This window comes from Natator depressus, chromosome 2 (assembly GCF_965152275.1).
Source record: "Natator depressus isolate rNatDep1 chromosome 2, rNatDep2.hap1, whole genome shotgun sequence".
Lineage (NCBI taxonomy): Eukaryota > Metazoa > Chordata > Testudines > Cheloniidae > Natator > Natator depressus.
In genome coordinates, this window is record NC_134235.1 from 51,370,345 (window position 1) to 51,388,082 (window position 17,738).

A 17,738-nucleotide genomic window follows, 5' to 3' on the forward strand; every position below is an offset into this window, starting at 1 on the left:
CTTAACCACCTGCTATGCCACAACTACGACATGGCTCAGAAGTAGTTTATTAAATGTGTACTGCACTTGAGTCACATGAACGTCTAAAGTCGTCCAAAGGAAATAAAATGCAGAGTGGGAAAGTACAACATCTAAATCCTATGGTTGGGATTACTAAGTGAATGAGGCTGCACAACGCTGAAAATCGGAATGAATGCTTCCGTGGATGTTGATCTACATTAAGGACTGAACATGCATTCTGAACTTTCTGGGATGGATTGGAGGGATACAGATCTAAATGAGGATTATAAATCTCCTTTTGATTTCAATAGTGGCATTAACAAAAACTATCTCTACCTGTCACCTAGTATAAACATCTCTCCACCTGGATCACCTGTACAGAAGAATTCTGGTAACTTTTTCCTTAATATTTTTTTGCAGGGGAGAGTGGTGAGTGTACTAGTTTACTTTAATCTATGTAGAAATGATTACCTCTACAGCAAGAGCAATCAAATTCTGGGAAATCTAAGGGCTGGCATTGTGGGGGCCAAATTCTGCCAAATTCCTATTCTCGCAACATCATTGAAAGAAAGGGTTACAGTTCTAAATGAGGACAATTTGGTCCACTGTTCCCAACTTGGGAGGCTTACTGGATACAAAAAAATGCTGTCTTGTGGAATGACCTGCATTACATATGCTTCACGGACTGACTAAAATTGACTTCCTGCTGTAAACAAGCTGTTTGGGGTCTGAAGTAGACTGAGGAAAAATAAGTGATCTGAAAATTTTTGCGGGATGGAGATACTTAACATAGCTAAACAATTGCTTAGTTTCATGTGAATCTTGCATCAAAAAAATCTTAAGATGTACTTCAGTTTAAGATTGCCAGTGCCCCAAAATGGTGGAAATCGGACATTAACTCTTTTGGTTCTGTGTCAAAGTATTTCCCAACCTAACAAAGGTCCATAAAGTCTTTAAATTACAATTCCCACATAATTCCCCCCCCCCCCCCCAAAAAAAAAAAGCTGCAAACTAACTTTCTTGGGCACACAACCAGCAGAGTCTGGTTCAGATGAATACTGCTTTTAGTGCCACATGTGCCAAAGAAGATGCCTTGGTCTAAAATTAAACATTTATAATTACGGATGGACTGGCATTTTGAATTTGTCTTGAACACTTGTGACAGTACTCCCCAGTTGGAGAACTGCCAACCTCTGGCACCCTCCTATGCTCATTTTCTTGCTTCTGTTCCTGCCCCATCCACCCACCCTTCCTTATGCTAGTGAACACATTGCTCTCGTTCTCCGGTCAGATCTGAATGCAATGTGAACAGGAAGTTGCTTGTAAAGTGATAAATGGCTAATAAATGCAAAAGAATATGGTTCCTTCCCCCTGAGGACCGAACAAAGCATGTTTTAAAGCTAAACTACAGGGATGGAAGAGACTGTTTGGGAACTTGGTCCTCTGTAGATAGGAGGCCTAAGGTATTAGTATGGAGAAGAGGTAGTTTCTCACCAGATTGACTAGAGAATTAGTGAAATAACGTACAAGTGAAAGTTGAGCCAGAGAAGTTCTTCCCAGATTGAAGTTAAAATGAAAACCAGTGACTCCTATGGAACAAGGACAACTCTGCCCAACATCTTCACCTTAAATCAATGTGGGAACTCAAGGTACGCATCCTCAACGTGACCAAGAGTTCCCTAGCAAAATCAGGGGGAAACTGACTTGGCAGACTGTAAATTAGATACTTCATGCCTCTCCTTTGTCAATCACAAAGCAAAAATCCCTTCCAGTTAGCCTGTAAGAAGTTATGTGAGTAAACTTAAAATCACTAGCAGGCCAGATAGATTAAGAAAAATCTTTAGTGTACATGGAAACATTCCCCCTCCCTCCCCCCTGTTAATGGGCTTTAAACTGTTGTGCCTATCATGGTATTTCACCTCTAGTCAGACTTAACTTATCCCTATTTCTGTTCACTGAGGGCAAAGTTCATGGAAAATATCAAATTTACAATGATTGGGAAACCTACAACCTTTCAACATAAAAACGGACATACTGGTCCATCTAGCCCAGTATCCTGTCTTCTGATAGTGGCCAATGCCAGGTGCTTCAGAGGGAATGAACAGAACAAGTAATCAAGGACCACATTTCCTGTTCCCAGAACTAGTGGCTCAGATCATATTGACTACTCCTAAATCTTAATTTTTTTGGGCAGAGAATGAACATGCGTAACTTCAGGTCAATGGGTAACTTTTGAGACCATCAATATCTTGTGTGTATGGTTCTAATAGTAATTCATTTTGTAGTAGCAGAACAGGGAAGTCTGTAAACAAGATTTCTCAAGTTCCTAAGGAGATGCAGTTCTCAAACTGTGTAGCAAGTGCTAATTACATCTTTTAAAAGCCAAGTGCTTTCCCTCTTGATTTTGCAAACCATTTAGATCTCAAATGAGGAAGACATCAGCTCAGAAGATGGGTTTAAAAACTTGATAATCTGAGATGCTACAATGAAGATGCCATTCCTGCTCTCCAGACTAACATGTACTGGGTTAGTAATTGGAATGTTGTCATTGGAATTAACCCTCAAAAGTCATGAGGTGGCCCATGCTAATTAGTCAGCTAACATACACTGAAAGACTTCTTTTGAAAAAAGCACCAGGTAGGTCTAAATTGACAATGTATTAATTTTGGCAATCCTTAGTTATGTAAAGGTAACTAAATTACCCCACACAACTTGCGGCTATCAAACTAGTTAAACTTCTGAAAAAAGTCATCCTAGCATTTATCTATTTTGCAAGCGTCTGAGAATGAAAAGAGTGTAGCTCCTTAAATCCGTTCAGTCCAGACTTTAGCTCCTAAAGAGCTGACAGTATCCCAAATGTACAGTGGAGGAGAACTCATAAAACAAAGAAAATATCTTTTCCCTTCTGCAAAATAAGGGGATTAGATAGCTGACTTCTTACCACCTTTAAACTTATTAGGTGATAACTGTTACTTATGTTTTGACATGAAATTGAGTCGGTCAGTCACTTGCTAGCAATGTGTCAATATTGTCTACCCACCTCAGATGGAGAGCTTTCCACATGCAACTGGCAGGATATGATTTTTAAGCTTTTTGGGAAGTTCAGATCTACTATGAAGGCTGCTTATAACCCTGGCTTCAGGACTAACCGAACTCCCACTAGGTATAGGGAAAGAGGACTCTGAGTAGCAGCAATTTCCAGTCTCCTGAAAATGTGGCATCACAAAATCCACCTTTGCTGGTAAGTGGTGCAGAGGTTGAGGACTAAATGCATATGGAAACCTATCTACAGTTTTGACCTGGGTGGTCTAGAGCTGAAGATTGAGGCATGCTGTACTGTGAAGAGGATTGTGCTGCTCATGTTGACCCTATTCCTCAAATATATAGATGTTGCTGACAATCTGGCATGTTTCCTTAGCACTGAATTCACAAACTGTTTATGGATAGATAAGCCAGATGACTGTTCCAGTCAGCTTGTAATTAGGATGGTCAATGAATCCCCATTAACACATGTGATTAACTCACAGCACAATGAGTGCGTTCATTTTTTTTTTTTAATGTGCGTTAATCGCAGACCCTCTGGGTGGGAGGGCAGCATCAGCTGCTACGGAGAACCTATGTCCAGTCAGGCACAGTAACACAAGCAGTCACCAGAGGGCAGGAAGAGAAGAGGCTAGAGAAAGATGTGATTTTTGGATCCTGGCTCCAGCAGAGAAGTAGAGATCCTGAACGAATTCCCCCCCCGCAGGTGTCCATATTTCTTAAAGTAAAAACAGGGGCTTGCCCGAACTGCCCCCCCCCGCCCCTCCCCTGCCCCAGGGCTGAGCCCTGTGCTGCCTGTGGCCCACCAGCAGCAAATTTCTCCGCTTTCCTGCTGGTGGACAGTGCTGCCTTCAGCTGACCCCCAGGCAGCAGCCACCACACTCTGCTCTGCCTTGCAGCTGGGACAAAGGCCCAGTTTTGGCAAAAAGTAAGGACAGCCAGGACAGAGCTGAAAAAGGGTCCGGTCCTGGCCAAAATAGGACGTAGCATCACCCTAGCCAGCCTGTTCCCTATTGTTCCCGGCCGGCCCCTCACTTCCAGGACCAACCCCCCTGCGTCGTGCCCCATTGCCCCTAGCCAGCTGCTTGCTCTGGGGGTACCCTGTAGAGGACATGGGCCTGGCGAGCTCAGCCTCCCTGCACCAGCCTCTTCTCCCCTGCGGTATGATGAGTCCCTGAGGTAAAATCACTCTTCCTTGCAAACAAGGGCTTGCTCAGCTGAAGGGAGCCCAGCTCGCCTCCTTTTACTGAGCTAGCCCAATACCAAAAACCACCCTTCCAGAAGAAGCCGCAAGACATCTCCCTCACCCTCCTCCTGCACAAGTTATTGCTTGCTCCCTCCCGTTGTCACCCCCTGCCCTCACAGATTCTTCTCCTGTACACATCATTACTTCCCCCCACCCCGCATCCTCCAACACTGAATGCTTGTTTGTCTGAGGTGAGTGGCTGAACAAGAAGTAGGACTGAGTGGACTTGTAGGCTCTAAAGTTTTATATTTTATTAAATGCAGTTATTTTTTTATCATGAAAGTTGAACTTACAAATGTAAAGAGATTGCACTACAGTACTTCAATGAGGTAAATTGAAGTTTGTTTTACAGTCCAAATGTTTGTAAAATAAATTGAGCACTGTACACTTTGTATTCTGTTGTAATTGAAATCAATATATTTGAAAACATCCACAAATATTTAAATAAATGGCATTCTATTTAACAGTGTGATTTTTTTTTTTTTAATTGCTTGACAGCCCTACTTGTAATATACTGGTGTCCCAGCTCTAAATTCTCAAATCAGAGTCTCTACTTGGTTTTATTTTTTGTTTCATATCTTTCCACTTATTTTTGCACTTAGAATCAGAATATCAGGGTTGGAAGGGACCTCAGGAGGTCTAGTCCAACCCCTGGCTCAAAGCAGGACCAATCCCCATATCCCTAAATGGCCCCCTCAAGGATTGAACTCACAACCCTGGGTTTAGCAGGCCAAAGCTCAAACCACTGAACTATTCCTCCCCCCCCCTACTTGTTCTGAAGTAGTCAGTTAATTACTGAAGTATAGGACGAGCTACTCTATTTCCAGCTGAGTGTCATTTAGTATTAATTGTATTAAATTTTAACACATGAAAGCCAGACAAGTCTGTTAGGATTCTGCAAGCTATCTTGGCTGTGACCCTGTATCCACTCCTGGCCCTCAATAGGGTGTCTGAAAGCATTAAGTACAGAAATTCCTTACAGCCATAAAATGGCAACATATTTCATATGTGCCCCAGTTATCCTTTGGAGAAAAGAATACTACAAAAAAACTTTGGATCCAGCAAGCTGTTCCAAACATTACTCAGTTGCTTGTATCCCTTCAGGAATAAGGTTTTCAGGCAGTCTTGGCTCAAGAGCAAGTAGTTCACATACTTTTTGGGGAGGCTGTAAAAATGGTGGTGTTACCTTTTGGCACTATAGTAAAAGTGGGTATTTCAGGTTTGTTTCTGGAAAGTGCCTCATAACAGTTGTATGGATGAAAACACTGGGATCTGTTTCCTAGAAAATAGATTAGGTGCACTGGCTTATCACAGAAGGGTCTGTCTTTGACCCTTTGAGGTGTAAGGCATGTCCTTTATTTATTTTCTTGTGATGTATGCTCCAGGTTTAGCAGGGTTTTTTGTTGTTGTTTTCCAAATAGAAAGCCAATTCTCTTCTGATGTAATATCCTTATTTGCTGTCCGCGTACTATTGTGCTTGCATTGCAAGCTCACTGGTGTAGGGACTGTTTTATTTACACAGCTCCTAACTCAAGGGAGTCCTGCTCCATGATCAGGGTTTCCTGAGTCTCTGGTAATACAAATTAAGAAGTGAGAATAAATGGTTTAGCAAGAATTACTTGCCTAATGAGCAGTAACACTGAACAAATTGCTGGTAGATCAGAAAGTATTAAGGTTGGAATCTAGTAGCTTTACACTTTAGTGCTGTGTCCACCAAGGTTGAAGCCAAAAACTTGTTAATCAGACTCATGCTATGAAGCATACATTTAGTGGAGATCACAGTACATGCCAGTACTTAAAACCTGTTTTGGTCTGAAAAACGAGGCCCAGGGCTTGTCTTGCTGACTCTTTCAATTTCCATATCAAATACACTCAATTGGTTTCTCAAGACAATCAGAACAGCAGATTCAACCATGAGCTCTGGACAAGATGGCTCTCCTTGCACATCAGTAAACAAGGGTCTTCAGGATAAATGTTTAGAGTTACAATTGGCAATCTCACTGAAAGCTGTGAGGTTGTACTGGTAGAACTGTCTAGAGTTCTAATGACTTACAATGAGAATAGATTTCAGAGTAACAGCCATGTTAGTCTGTATTCGCAAAAAGAAAAGGAGTACTTGTGGCACCTTAGAGACTAACCAATTTATTTGAGCATAAGCTTTCGTGAGCTACAGCTCACTTCATCCAATGCATACTGTGGAAAATACAGAAGATGTTTTTATACACACACACACCATGAAAAAATGGGTGTTTATCACTACAAAAGGTTTTCTCTCCCCCCACCCCACTCTCCTGCTGCTAATAGCTTATCTAAAGTGATCACTCTCCTTACAATGTGTATGATAATCAAGGTGGGCCATAACCTGGATTTGTGCTGGAATTCTCCCCACCCTCCCCAACTGATCCTAAGGAGAGTGATCACTTTAGATAAGCTATTAGCAGCAGGAGAGTGGGATGGGGGGAGAGAAAACCTTTTGTAGTGATAAACACCCATTTTTTCATGGTTTGTGTGTATAAAAACATCTTCTGTATTTTCCACAGTATGCATCCGATGAAGTGAGCTGTAGCTCACGAAAGCTTATGCTCAAATAAATTGGTTAGTCTCTAAGGTGCCACAAGTACTTCTTTTTAATGAGAATAGAATCCATCTTACTTAGTTTTGAATGGCCAACTTGGCAGCTAAGTATAAAATTCCTCATTCTCCTGTAGAGGAGATGTATTCAAAAAGCTGTAGACCTGGTGTCTATTTAACAAGGCACCAGGCTTCTTTCCCAACCCCCAGTTACGAAGGCCAAAGGACAGAGAATATGGCTGTTCTGATCCCACCTTAGTGCTAGGTGCTACCTGTATTTTCTTTGGGAACTTGGACTGGATGTTAAAGGATGACAGGCAGTACTTTCCCCCAGCTACAGCAGGGGACTGGCAATGGAGATTCAAGAATGTCTGCTTTCTTTTTTTTCCTATCCATCCTACATGTATAAGAAACGGCTTTCCAAACTAAGGAAGCTGATTTCAATGCTGATGTCAAACTAGGAGGCCCTTATATAAGTGCCAAAACAATTGCCTTAAGGATTTCAGTACTCCTTAGTACACACTCTGGCACTTTAGTGTTTGTCACAAGAACAAATCTTGCAGTCTCCTTGGAGACTGCAATACATGTACCATCTTTTCTTACCACAGAGTTCTCTACTAATCTTTCTCTCCCAGGTTTGCTGAGCTCAGACACAGTACCTGAGGTAGGAGAGGATGCTGCTGCTGCTACTGTTAATATGACAGAAAATCTTTCTGAAGAAGAACAGGAAGAACTGAGAAAAGAACTTGCTAAGGTAAAGAACAATCTGTATGCAAGTGGCTCTCTCTGAATTAAATCTTGCTGGTTTCTGAAAGTTCAAAATTTGAATAAGATCCTTCTCTAAAGTGGCTGTCAAAATAGAAGTCTGGAGAGCACTGACCAAAGTGGTAAACTTTGGGTCCCCAACTTTCAGGCATTTAATCTACCTTGATTTTTCTTCAAAGCTGGTACTCACAAATCTCACTAAAGTCAGCTAAAGCTACAAATGCTCAACATTACATAACTAATCAGTTTCAGTCGATGCCTAAATATAGCTTTAAGTCTGTTTTTTAGGTTCCCAGGCTTGAACAGCTTGTCCACTTCCCTTCACACTTCAACTTCAGCATCCACTAATGAAACATCCCACCCTGTTCATGTTTTTATTTTTTGGAGTGTTATCGATGTGCACATCTTATTGCTAATGGTTAACAAGGAAACTAATCTGTCCTCAATTCATACCAGCAGTGAACATTCAGTAAACCTTTTTTAAACAGACCTTATAAATGAGCCAAAATGAACTAGTTTCCTAAAGCCTTTTACTTCTAAAGCTGCTTGAGCACCCTCTAGCTTCAGTGTAACCTGAAAAAAATCAGGCTGCTCAAATAAGGCTTTACTCCTGAGAGAATTCTGTGCCACGGTGTATGTGCAGACTTAATGTCCCCTGCAGATTTCTTTGCTTCTCTGCAGAAAAATGACTTTCTGACAGGGAAGCTGCAAGAGCAGTCACACACCACTCCCTAGCAGCACAAGTGCATTGTTTCAGGCACCTGGAACAGCTGGCAGAGAGGTAAATCACTGCGGGGCTGGACACACGCCTGTCAGTGGCTCTTATCCTGAGCTGGGATGAGCTGCTTGTCCTGGCTGGGCTGGAGGCGGAAGAGGATGGGACTTCCTCTTCCCCTTCAAGGAGTGGCTGGAGCTGTTAGATCCACCCCCAGAAACCTCCCCCAGCTGCAGGAAGCTCAGTATCCTCCCCTGCTTCCTGCCCCCATCACTTCTCAGGTGCAGGGAAGAGGGGTCACTATATGGGGAGCTGATCCCCCATGCATCCAGACCTTCCATACCCAGACACCCCTGCCAAGCCTCACCTTGTACACCCAGAACCCACCTAGCACTCCATACCTGAACCCCACCCTACTGAATCTCAACCCCTGCATCTGGAGCCCCCTGCACCCAGACAACCTGCCTCCAGACCCCACCCCTGCACCCAGACCACTCCCCACTGAGCTCCCTGCACTCAAACCCCCACCCTGAGCCCCCATCACCCTGAGCCCCTGTTAGCCGATGGCCAGGGATGTTTGGTGAGGTGCCAGCTATGCCCGTTTATACCATCCGTGACTTTAACCGCTAGGACGCACTGTCCCTTCGCGGCGGGCAGCCCGGGCTAGGCTGACGGATGCCCCAAGGTCCTAATCACCCGTGACTTTAACTGCTAGAGCTCAGAGCTCCTTCGCAGCGGGCAGTCAACACTGACTGACAGGTGCCCCAATGGCAGCACTAAGAGCCTCTCCACACCCGTGACTTTAACTGCTAGAGCTCAGAGCTCCTTCGCAGCGGGCAGTCAGGATTGACTGACAGGTGCCCCAAGAGTTTGCCCCGTGGAGGCGGCACAACTCAACACTAGGCTCTTAGTACTCTCACCTAATGGCCAGGCTTTATAGCCAAAACGGCTGAGGTTCTTTAATTGTGTTGGCTGCTTCACAGTAAACCAGAGAAACAAGTCAGGCTTATGCACAAATGGTTACCAAAATTTATTAAACTAGATTCTAATCATGTGGTTACAAAATTGCTAGTGCCTACTTATTTAAATGTAGAGATGTTACACACACAAACAAATTACAAAACTGAAGCTACAATCCCAAAGAAAGAAAACAAAGTATAGAGCTCTATTTCAAAATATGTGTACACTAAAGATAGGAGATCAGGTGTGGGTGCTTCTTACCCTCCTTGCATCTCTCGATTCCAGCGGTGCCAAGCCAGGATCGGTCACTCAATTCCGCGGAAAGACGAATAAGGGACAAGGCTCAGGGACCCTCTTAGCTGCAGAAGCCTTGGGAGGCTGTCACTTATCTGACCAGCAGATAGATAGTGAAAAGCACTCAAAAATCATGGTGCTGTAGGTCCCCTACTTATACCTCTGTACTCCTTTATTCTCTTTCTCCTTTCTATGCCAAATTGGGGCTGGTCTGTCGGGGTGACGCCAGCTCTCGCAAGAGTAGTTCACACTTGCAAGGGAGAAACAATAAGTTTCGACTACTGGACACTTCTTTTATCAGGGTAAATATTTTCCCACCTAGGATGTTGGTGTGTGTGCATCATGCTGTTTTAGTAGGGGCTAAGAGCCATGTCTGTCACAGCGCCTCTGCCTGCTGTGAGCCCAATTGTTGTATACGTTCCCAGAGGCACATTGTCGCAGCACACCTGTGCTTCTCACAGCTTCAAAGGCTGTGCTGGAGTGCCCTGGTGTTTTGGCTCCCGTGTGTTTCCAGCAATGCCGGTCTGAGTGGGGGGGGGGCTGGCTGTCTGGCTACAGCCCCCCATCATCCAGACCCCCACACCACCAAGCTCCACTCCCCCCAGTCCCCTGCTGAGACCTCCACACAGAGATCCCTCCGCTGAACTCCAACCACCTTCACCTGGAAGCCCATACAGAGTCAATTGCATGTGGAAACCCCCCCCCACGAGCCTCTGTGCATCCAGATCCCACCACACCTAGACCCCCTACTGAGCTGCCTGCACCCAGATTGTTCCACAGAGTCCTCTAACACCTGGATCCCCCCGCACACTGAGCCCCTCCACACTTGGATCCTGCCTGGTTGAGCCTGCTTGCCTCACACCTGGTGCACCTGGCACAGAGGGAGAGGGCCCCAGGCTGTTTCTGGGGCAGGCCCAGGCCTTGTGTGGTGTCTAGATCAGGTGCAGACTCACCGCTGAGTCTGTGTCCCGGCGGTGGGGAGGCTGCAGGGTGATCGCCCACCTTTGTGCTGCCAGTGGCCTGTGCTCCCCACTGCCATGCTGGAGCCTCCACATTTATTTATTGACAAATAAAACTTGCAGAATTTTAAAATTTTAGGTGCAGAATGCCTTCAGGAGTAAAGACTGCTAGAGCCTCCATATAGTTTAACTTCAGACCCTTACGTTTGAACATCTTGGCCTAAATGCTTGTTTTAGGTATCCTAGAGTTGATGAATAAAGCTGGCATTCCCCAGCTAGTCACTTCTCTAGCTTCTGCTGGCCTGTTCAGGAGTGGTGTTCATATATAAGCAGATTGGTTGAGCACCTCTCCTCTGAAGATAGGGCCTCCATAGGGTGCTTCATGCTGGACAATCAAACCTTGGCATTCTGTTTTTAAGAAACATAATACTGTCAGTCTATTCTTCTTGAGAACCTTTAGTCTCCAGGGCAGCTACTCTGCATTTTTTTTTTTTTTTTTTTTTTTTTTTTTTTTACAAGAGTTCAAATCTTATGCACAGAACAGGTACAGTGCAGGCTTCACTAGTCCCTGTAACTATGCGTCAATCCTGACATGAAAGGACTGTCAAGACGTGAAAGTGTGTGGTAATTCCCTTAAGTCAATCCTTGAGCTCCAAACTGGCTAAAAACTGTCTGGGAAACCATTATTTACTATTAATCTGGATGAGTAGATAAATGAGGCCCTATAGCCTATTAATCTCCTAAATCATCTAGTCCTCCAGAAATGCTGAAATAACTGGAGGAGATGAGGACCCCCTCCCCCCTTTTTCATTAGGCTCTTCCTAATGTCTGCAGTCCTTATTTATAAAAAGACACTTTTGCATCAATCCCTTTCTAAAATACCTAGATGAAATGTTAAAACATGGCATCCATTGTAAATTACTTCATTATGCTAAATGTTCTTCAGTTAATAACTTCCTAAATGAAGTATTGCTAACTGGTTCCATAACTTGCTAACTGATCTTCCTCCTTGAACTGTATACTGCCCTAGGTAGAAGAGGAAATCCAGACACTCTCACAGGTACTAGCTGCCAAGGAGAAGCATCTAGCAGAGATCAAGAGAAAACTAGGAATCAATTCACTGCAGGAACTGAGGCAGAACATTACCAAAGGCTGGCAAGATGTGACTTCTACTTCAGCGTATGTTCCTGTCACTGGTTCAGTGTGTCATGAATCTGTGTTGGTTAAGTGAAAACTGTTCCTCTGTTGTTTAAACTTTGTAACACATTTACTAGTCAAACTTTCTTTACTTACAAATGTCTGAAGAAACAGTAGCAGCCTTCTTGAGGGTATCAAGTTTAAGGTAAAACTAAGCTTCATTAAAATCTAGCTAAGTACCTGCCCCAAAGAGGCTTCTATCAACCCTGTCTTTACAGTGCCATGATTCCTATTCCGCATAAACAAAAAAAGCAATTCTGTCTTGCCAGCACATTGCACCACCAAGATGGTGCAAATCAAATGCAATACCCTTCCCCCTTTAATTGGCAAACTATTAAATCTTTCCCTTTATGTAGGAAAAGAAATGTACAATATCACAATAGGCACTTGAACCTGGGATTTTATCCAAAAAAAATTCCAAAGATTGTTGTTTTTAATGTCACTCAACTAGTGGATATCTGAAAAATCTGCAATAACTGTATGCATGAAGTAAAAAGTTTATACTGAAAAGTCTCATAATATTGAGATTCAGCAGAAAGCCTTTACTCTTACTTAATCACTTCTTCAAGCAGTTTTTCACTAGAACTGCACAAAATTTAGCAATCTTGGTTTCAGCCTGCAGCTTAAATCACTTCTCCAGTGGCCGCAGAGCATGTTGCTTTGCTTCATGTATAAAAAGCAAATTGATTTCTAGGTGAGCCTGCACTGAAACTTGAGTGATGACAGTGAATTAAGTGTGAAGGCTAAAGGGACTATTATCTAGTCTGACCACCTGCAGAATTTCAGATTCTTGTGATTGGGGCATATCTTGGATATCTGTCTTGATTCAAAGACTTAATGTTCATGTGGGTTTTTTAGAATTTTTTTTTTTTTTTTTTGGTATCAAAATGTTGCACAACTTGCGACTGTCAGTAGACTTACTAATGGAATCCAATTTACCTCTGGCTGTTTGAATATAGATATAAGAAGACATCAGAAACCCTGTCTCAGGCTGGGCAGAAGGCTTCTGCTGCTTTTTCATCAGTTGGCTCAGTCATCACAAAGAAGCTGGAAGATGTGAAGTATGTTTCATTAATCTTTTACTGAAGTTCAGTGTGTGTTGGCGGAGAGGGCACATTATTAATTTCACTTACACTTCTGATCAGTGAGTAAAGGCACAGAGTAGCATACCAAGAACCTGCAGAGCATCTGCTGCTGACTTGATCTGGGTGAGAGAACGGCTGCTTGTGGAATGCACTCCTAAAATCATTATATGCAATTCTATTCATATAAGACGTTTCTGTGTGCAAAATAGTTTACTATTAAAATATTTTACTTCTAATGCCACTCACTAGAGTCTCTCTTGTAGGATATTACACAGTAAGTATTTTCATCAGTACTTACATTCTCTCATGACAGTCTAAAACCTTTGCATCAAAATCCATTTTGTATGGATAGCTTTTGTGTTTTGTTTGCTCTCCTTAAGTCATGTTTCATGTTTTTATAAGCTATTCGTAACTTCATTCCGAGAGCCTGATTTTATTACCTTTTTGTGAACTATTGCCAATGTGCCAGGTTAAAAGCTGGTAACTGCCAAACTGAAGCTGTTGCCATCTTGTGCCAAAACTGCACATCCATTCTGTTGCATCTTTCATGCACACGAATACCAAAGACAATTTAAAACTACCCTCTGTTTTGACCAGCATGAAAGATTTTTTTTTTTTTTCCTGAGTCCATTAACATCTGAAGGCTTATACAATCCATACGATTGCACTGCTTTCACTACAGGAATTTGCGAAATTCCTGTATATCTTGCCTGTGTCTTCCTGTAGCTTGTCTTGCATTAGTGGACCAAATTATTTGCCTGTTAATTGGCCTATAAAAATTCAATCCACTTAAGAATTTAATTGCATTGAAAAACAGCGTAATAAAGTCAGCCCTGCATTTCAAGTGCTGCCATTTACCTCTTGCTTCTATAAAATGAGTGCTTGAGAAGTAGCTACATGAGATTAATTTTACTACAGATTCATCAGAACTTCCTTTCTTTTTTTAATGCTTACTCTGGCATCCTGCAGATTGCAGGCATTTTCACATTCCTTTAGGTAAGGTGGGCTTTAGAATTGTTAATACAACTTCAGCACATAGTTGGTTAGACTGTTCCACATCAATTTTTAAAATTGGTTTATCTAGGAAATGGTTAGTTCCCTTATAGTAACCACACAGAATAAAAATAACCCAATCTTTTTAATGGCAGGGGTGGGATTACATCATTTTGGGCAGTTTCTAAATGAACATGAAATCCAGATATACAGTAAAACTGTAATACTTTTAAAAAAGTAAAAGAAAGGAAGCTGTTGAGAGGAGGGAGGGGGAACAGTTGTGGAAGCATGTTATAAGGAGACGTGAAAAGCCTTTGAGGTCAATGGCATGCAGAATTCCTTCCTCTAATGTCTGATTAAAAGTTCTGGTCCCCTGTTTGTACCATGTATGTTTGTTCAGCAGTGCGTTGGTAGAGTAGTAGTTGTCCTTTCAGTGTCTCTCATCACAGTAGCTGTTCAGTAATTACACTGGTGTCACAGTACTCGAGGCTAAATACATTTCAAAGTAATTGATGCATACTGATGTCTGTAATCTACCCAGCTACACTATTTCTCACCCTTTTTGTATTTACTATTTTTGGAATCCTAGGCAAGCTTAATATTAACTTGCAAATAAGACTCAGATTTATAAGCAACTGAAAAGCCAAGGCAAGCTACTAAATTTAATGTTAGTATACAGACTTTGGTGGATCATCTTGGTCTGACTAAATGTAGTGTATAAGGGGCAATAAATATTGATGGAATTGACAACGTATCTGCATAAAGAGTATTCACACAATACCATGTAAAGGGTTGTGTATTAAAAAGGGGTAACATGCACGAGAAACTAGTACTTCTACATATATAGTAATTCAAGTATCTTAAGTGTATAACAGACCTATGGCACAAATATTCTGAATTTGATTCAGGTGTTTTGTAAAATAATACTCCTGTCTTCAATGTTTTATCCCTACCAGTGCCCCTTGGCTCCAGTGGCTACCTGCTAGAGCAGGGTTGGGCAAACTTTTTGGCTCGAGGGCCACATCTGTGTATGGAAATTGTATGGCGGGCCATGAATGCTCAGAAATTCCCACTGGGATATGGGAGGGGGTGAGGGCTCTGACTGGGGAGTGTGGGCTCCAGGGTAGGGCCAGAAATGAGGGTGCAGGAGGGGGCTCCAGGTGGGGGTGTGTGTTCTGGGGTGGGGCTGGGGATGAGGGGTTTGGGGTGCAGGAGGGTGCTCTGGGCTGGGACTAAGGGGTTTGGTGGGTGGGGAAGGGGGTTCAGGGGTGCAGGCTCTGGGTGGCACTTCCATACCAAGGCCAGCCCAGACAGGACCACAGTTGAAGGCAGCCTAGAAACCAGAACCGCCATTGCCAACCCCAGCCTCCATACAACCAGGGATCTGGTTCGTCCAAACTGCCAGGCCCTAGGCAGGCCTTTTGAAGATGCACCTGAGGATGACCGACCAGCCAACTGGATCCTTCCTTCCCCTTTTTTGGCATGTCTATCCCATTTATACCAGGCTTGGTCCCAAATCACCTCAGACCGTTGGGATCTTTGCATGGTAGAAATGGGATATTCTCTCCAATTCTTTCCCACCCCTTCTCTTCTTCCCCCCCGCCCCCATCCCAAATCCCTCTTCAGGGACCCTTCTCATGAGCAACTCCTTATGCAGGAGGTACAAACCCTCCTATCGGCAGGAGCTGTGGAGGAGGTTCTGCTGGAGCTCAGGGGCAAGGGGTCTTTACTCCTGAATACTGAAAGCACAGGGGGGCCTCAGACCCATCCTGGACCTGCACAACATCAACAGCTAAAGTTTCAGATGGTCTCTCAGCCACCATTATTCCTTCCCTGGATCCAGGAGATCGGTATACCCTCGACTTTTTGAAAGATGCATATTTCCATAATCCCACCCCACAGGCACTTCCTAAGGTTTGTAGTGGGGGGCTTCTCACTACCAATTCACAGTGCTCCTGTTCAGCCTGTCATCGGCACCTTGGGTGTTCAAATGCATGTCAGTCATGGCCACTTTCCTGTGGAAAAGACTGGTTCAGGTATTCCCATATGTTGATGACTGGTTGGTGAAGGGACATTCCAAGACACAAGCAGATCAGCAGGTCAACCTGATAAGATCCACCTTCAACTCACTGGGCCTCCCGCTAAATACTCAAAAGTCAATGTTCACCCCTATTCAGAGAATAGAGTTCATGGGGGCGGTACTAGACTCGAGGCAGGTCAGAACATGTCTACCTCAGTCCTGTTTTCAGGCCATACACGTACAAGACCTCGGGCAGTTTCCTACAGCCACAGCAAGGAGTTGTCTGAAACTCCTAGGACACATGTTGTCATGCACATATGTGGTCCAGCATGCGAGGCTCGAACTCAGACCTCTCCAGGCTTGGCTGGCATCTGTTTATCGACCGAGCAAACAGTCTAGACAGGGCAGTCATGCTTCCACCAATGGTTCTCTAGTCTCTTCAGTGGTGGCTCGACCCTTACACGGTGTATACAGGTGTCGCATTCTCCAAACCGTACCCCTCATTATGTCTGGCCACCGACACATCGGCAGTGGGGTGGGGATCTCACCTCAGAGCACAGAACTCAAGGCCTCTGCTTTCCAGAGGAGCTGTTGCTTCACATCACCAGAGCTGAGCGGTTTGTCTGGTATGTCAGATCTTCTGGCCTCATCTGGAGGGCGAAAGCATATCAGTCCTGACAGACAACACAACAGTGATGTATTGTATCAACAGACAGGGTGGGCGTGCTCCTCTTCCCTGTGTGAGGAAGCCTGCAAGCTCTGGGAGTTCTGCATAACACTCGATCCTTCTGAAAGCTTCCTACCTCCCCGGATCTCAGAATGAGCTAGCAGATCATCTCAGCAGGTCTCTTTACAACCACGAGTGGCCCATTCACCTGGATGTAATAAACAATATCTTCCAATGGTGGGGTCTTCCCAGTGTTGACTTGTTTGCCCCAAGGAGCAACAGAAAGTGCCTGTAATTCTGCTCCTTCCTGGGCTCACTGGCAGATGCATTCCTTCTTCCATGGAAGGACCAGCTCTTCTACGCATTCTTCATTCTCCCCCCCCCAATATCACACTTGTTCACAAGGTCCTCCTCAAGATCCGGAGCAATGGGGCCTCTGTCACCCTGGTAACACCAGCCTGACCATGCCAGCTTTGGTACACCATGTTGCTGGAACTGTCGGTGGAGACTCCAGTCACCCTGCTGCTAGTTCCAGATCTCATTACTCAACATCACGGCTGACTCCAACACTGCAATCTCGAATCTCTTCACCTCACTGCTTGGAAGCTGCGTAGTTGAATCCACTCAAGCATGCATGGTCAAACCCCATTAGGGAAGTTCTTATGGGCAGCAGAAAACCATTGACAAACCTACTTAGCCAAGTGGAAAAGATTATCTATTTGGTGTTCGCAGAGCAATGTCCTTCTATCGCAATCTTCAGTCCCCTTTTATCTTGAACCACCTACTAAAGTTGAAACAGCAGAGCGTGTCACACTCATCGATAAAGGTTCACCTGGTCGCCATCTTGGCTTTTCACCCAGGAGAGTTGGGCCTCTCCGTTTTCACTAACCCTATGGTGTAGTGGTTTCTTAAAGGGATAGATCGGCTATACCCTCAAATCCAGTGGCCTACCCTGCCTTGGGACTTTAACAATGGTACTCTCAAGGCTGATAGGGCCTCCGTTCGAATCATTAGTGACATGCTCAACTACTTTACCTGTCTTCTAAAGTGGCCTAATCCTAGTCACTATAGCTTCAGCCAAGAGGGTGTCTGAGCTCATGGCCCTCCCATCTGACCCTCCCATATACTACCTTCTATAAGGACACAGTGCAGCTTTGACCCCACATGGCGTTCCTCCCGAAGGTAGTCTCCAACTTCCACACCAACAAAGACATATTTCTTCTA

General features: G+C 44.0%; 1 protein-coding gene across 5 annotated transcripts in view; it reads left to right on the forward strand.

The window, feature by feature from the left end:
• Positions 1-17,738, forward strand: part of TPD52 (tumor protein D52) — a 188,323-nt gene that overhangs the window by 31,975 nt on the left and 138,610 nt on the right. Inside the window, exons 1-5 of one of the 5 annotated variants that reach the window (XM_074944195.1) lie at positions 10-391; positions 7,495-7,613; positions 11,583-11,731; positions 12,709-12,810; positions 13,804-13,830. In XM_074944195.1, the coding sequence (XP_074800296.1) occupies positions 232-391; positions 7,495-7,613; positions 11,583-11,731; positions 12,709-12,810; positions 13,804-13,830 (557 nt within the window). In that variant the 5' untranslated portion in view covers positions 10-231. Of the gene's footprint in view, positions 1-9; positions 392-7,494; positions 7,614-11,582; positions 11,732-12,708; positions 12,811-13,803; positions 13,831-17,738 lie in introns of those variants that run through there. The other 4 variants (XM_074944198.1, XM_074944196.1, XM_074944199.1 and 1 more) reach the window with 4 other exon arrangements.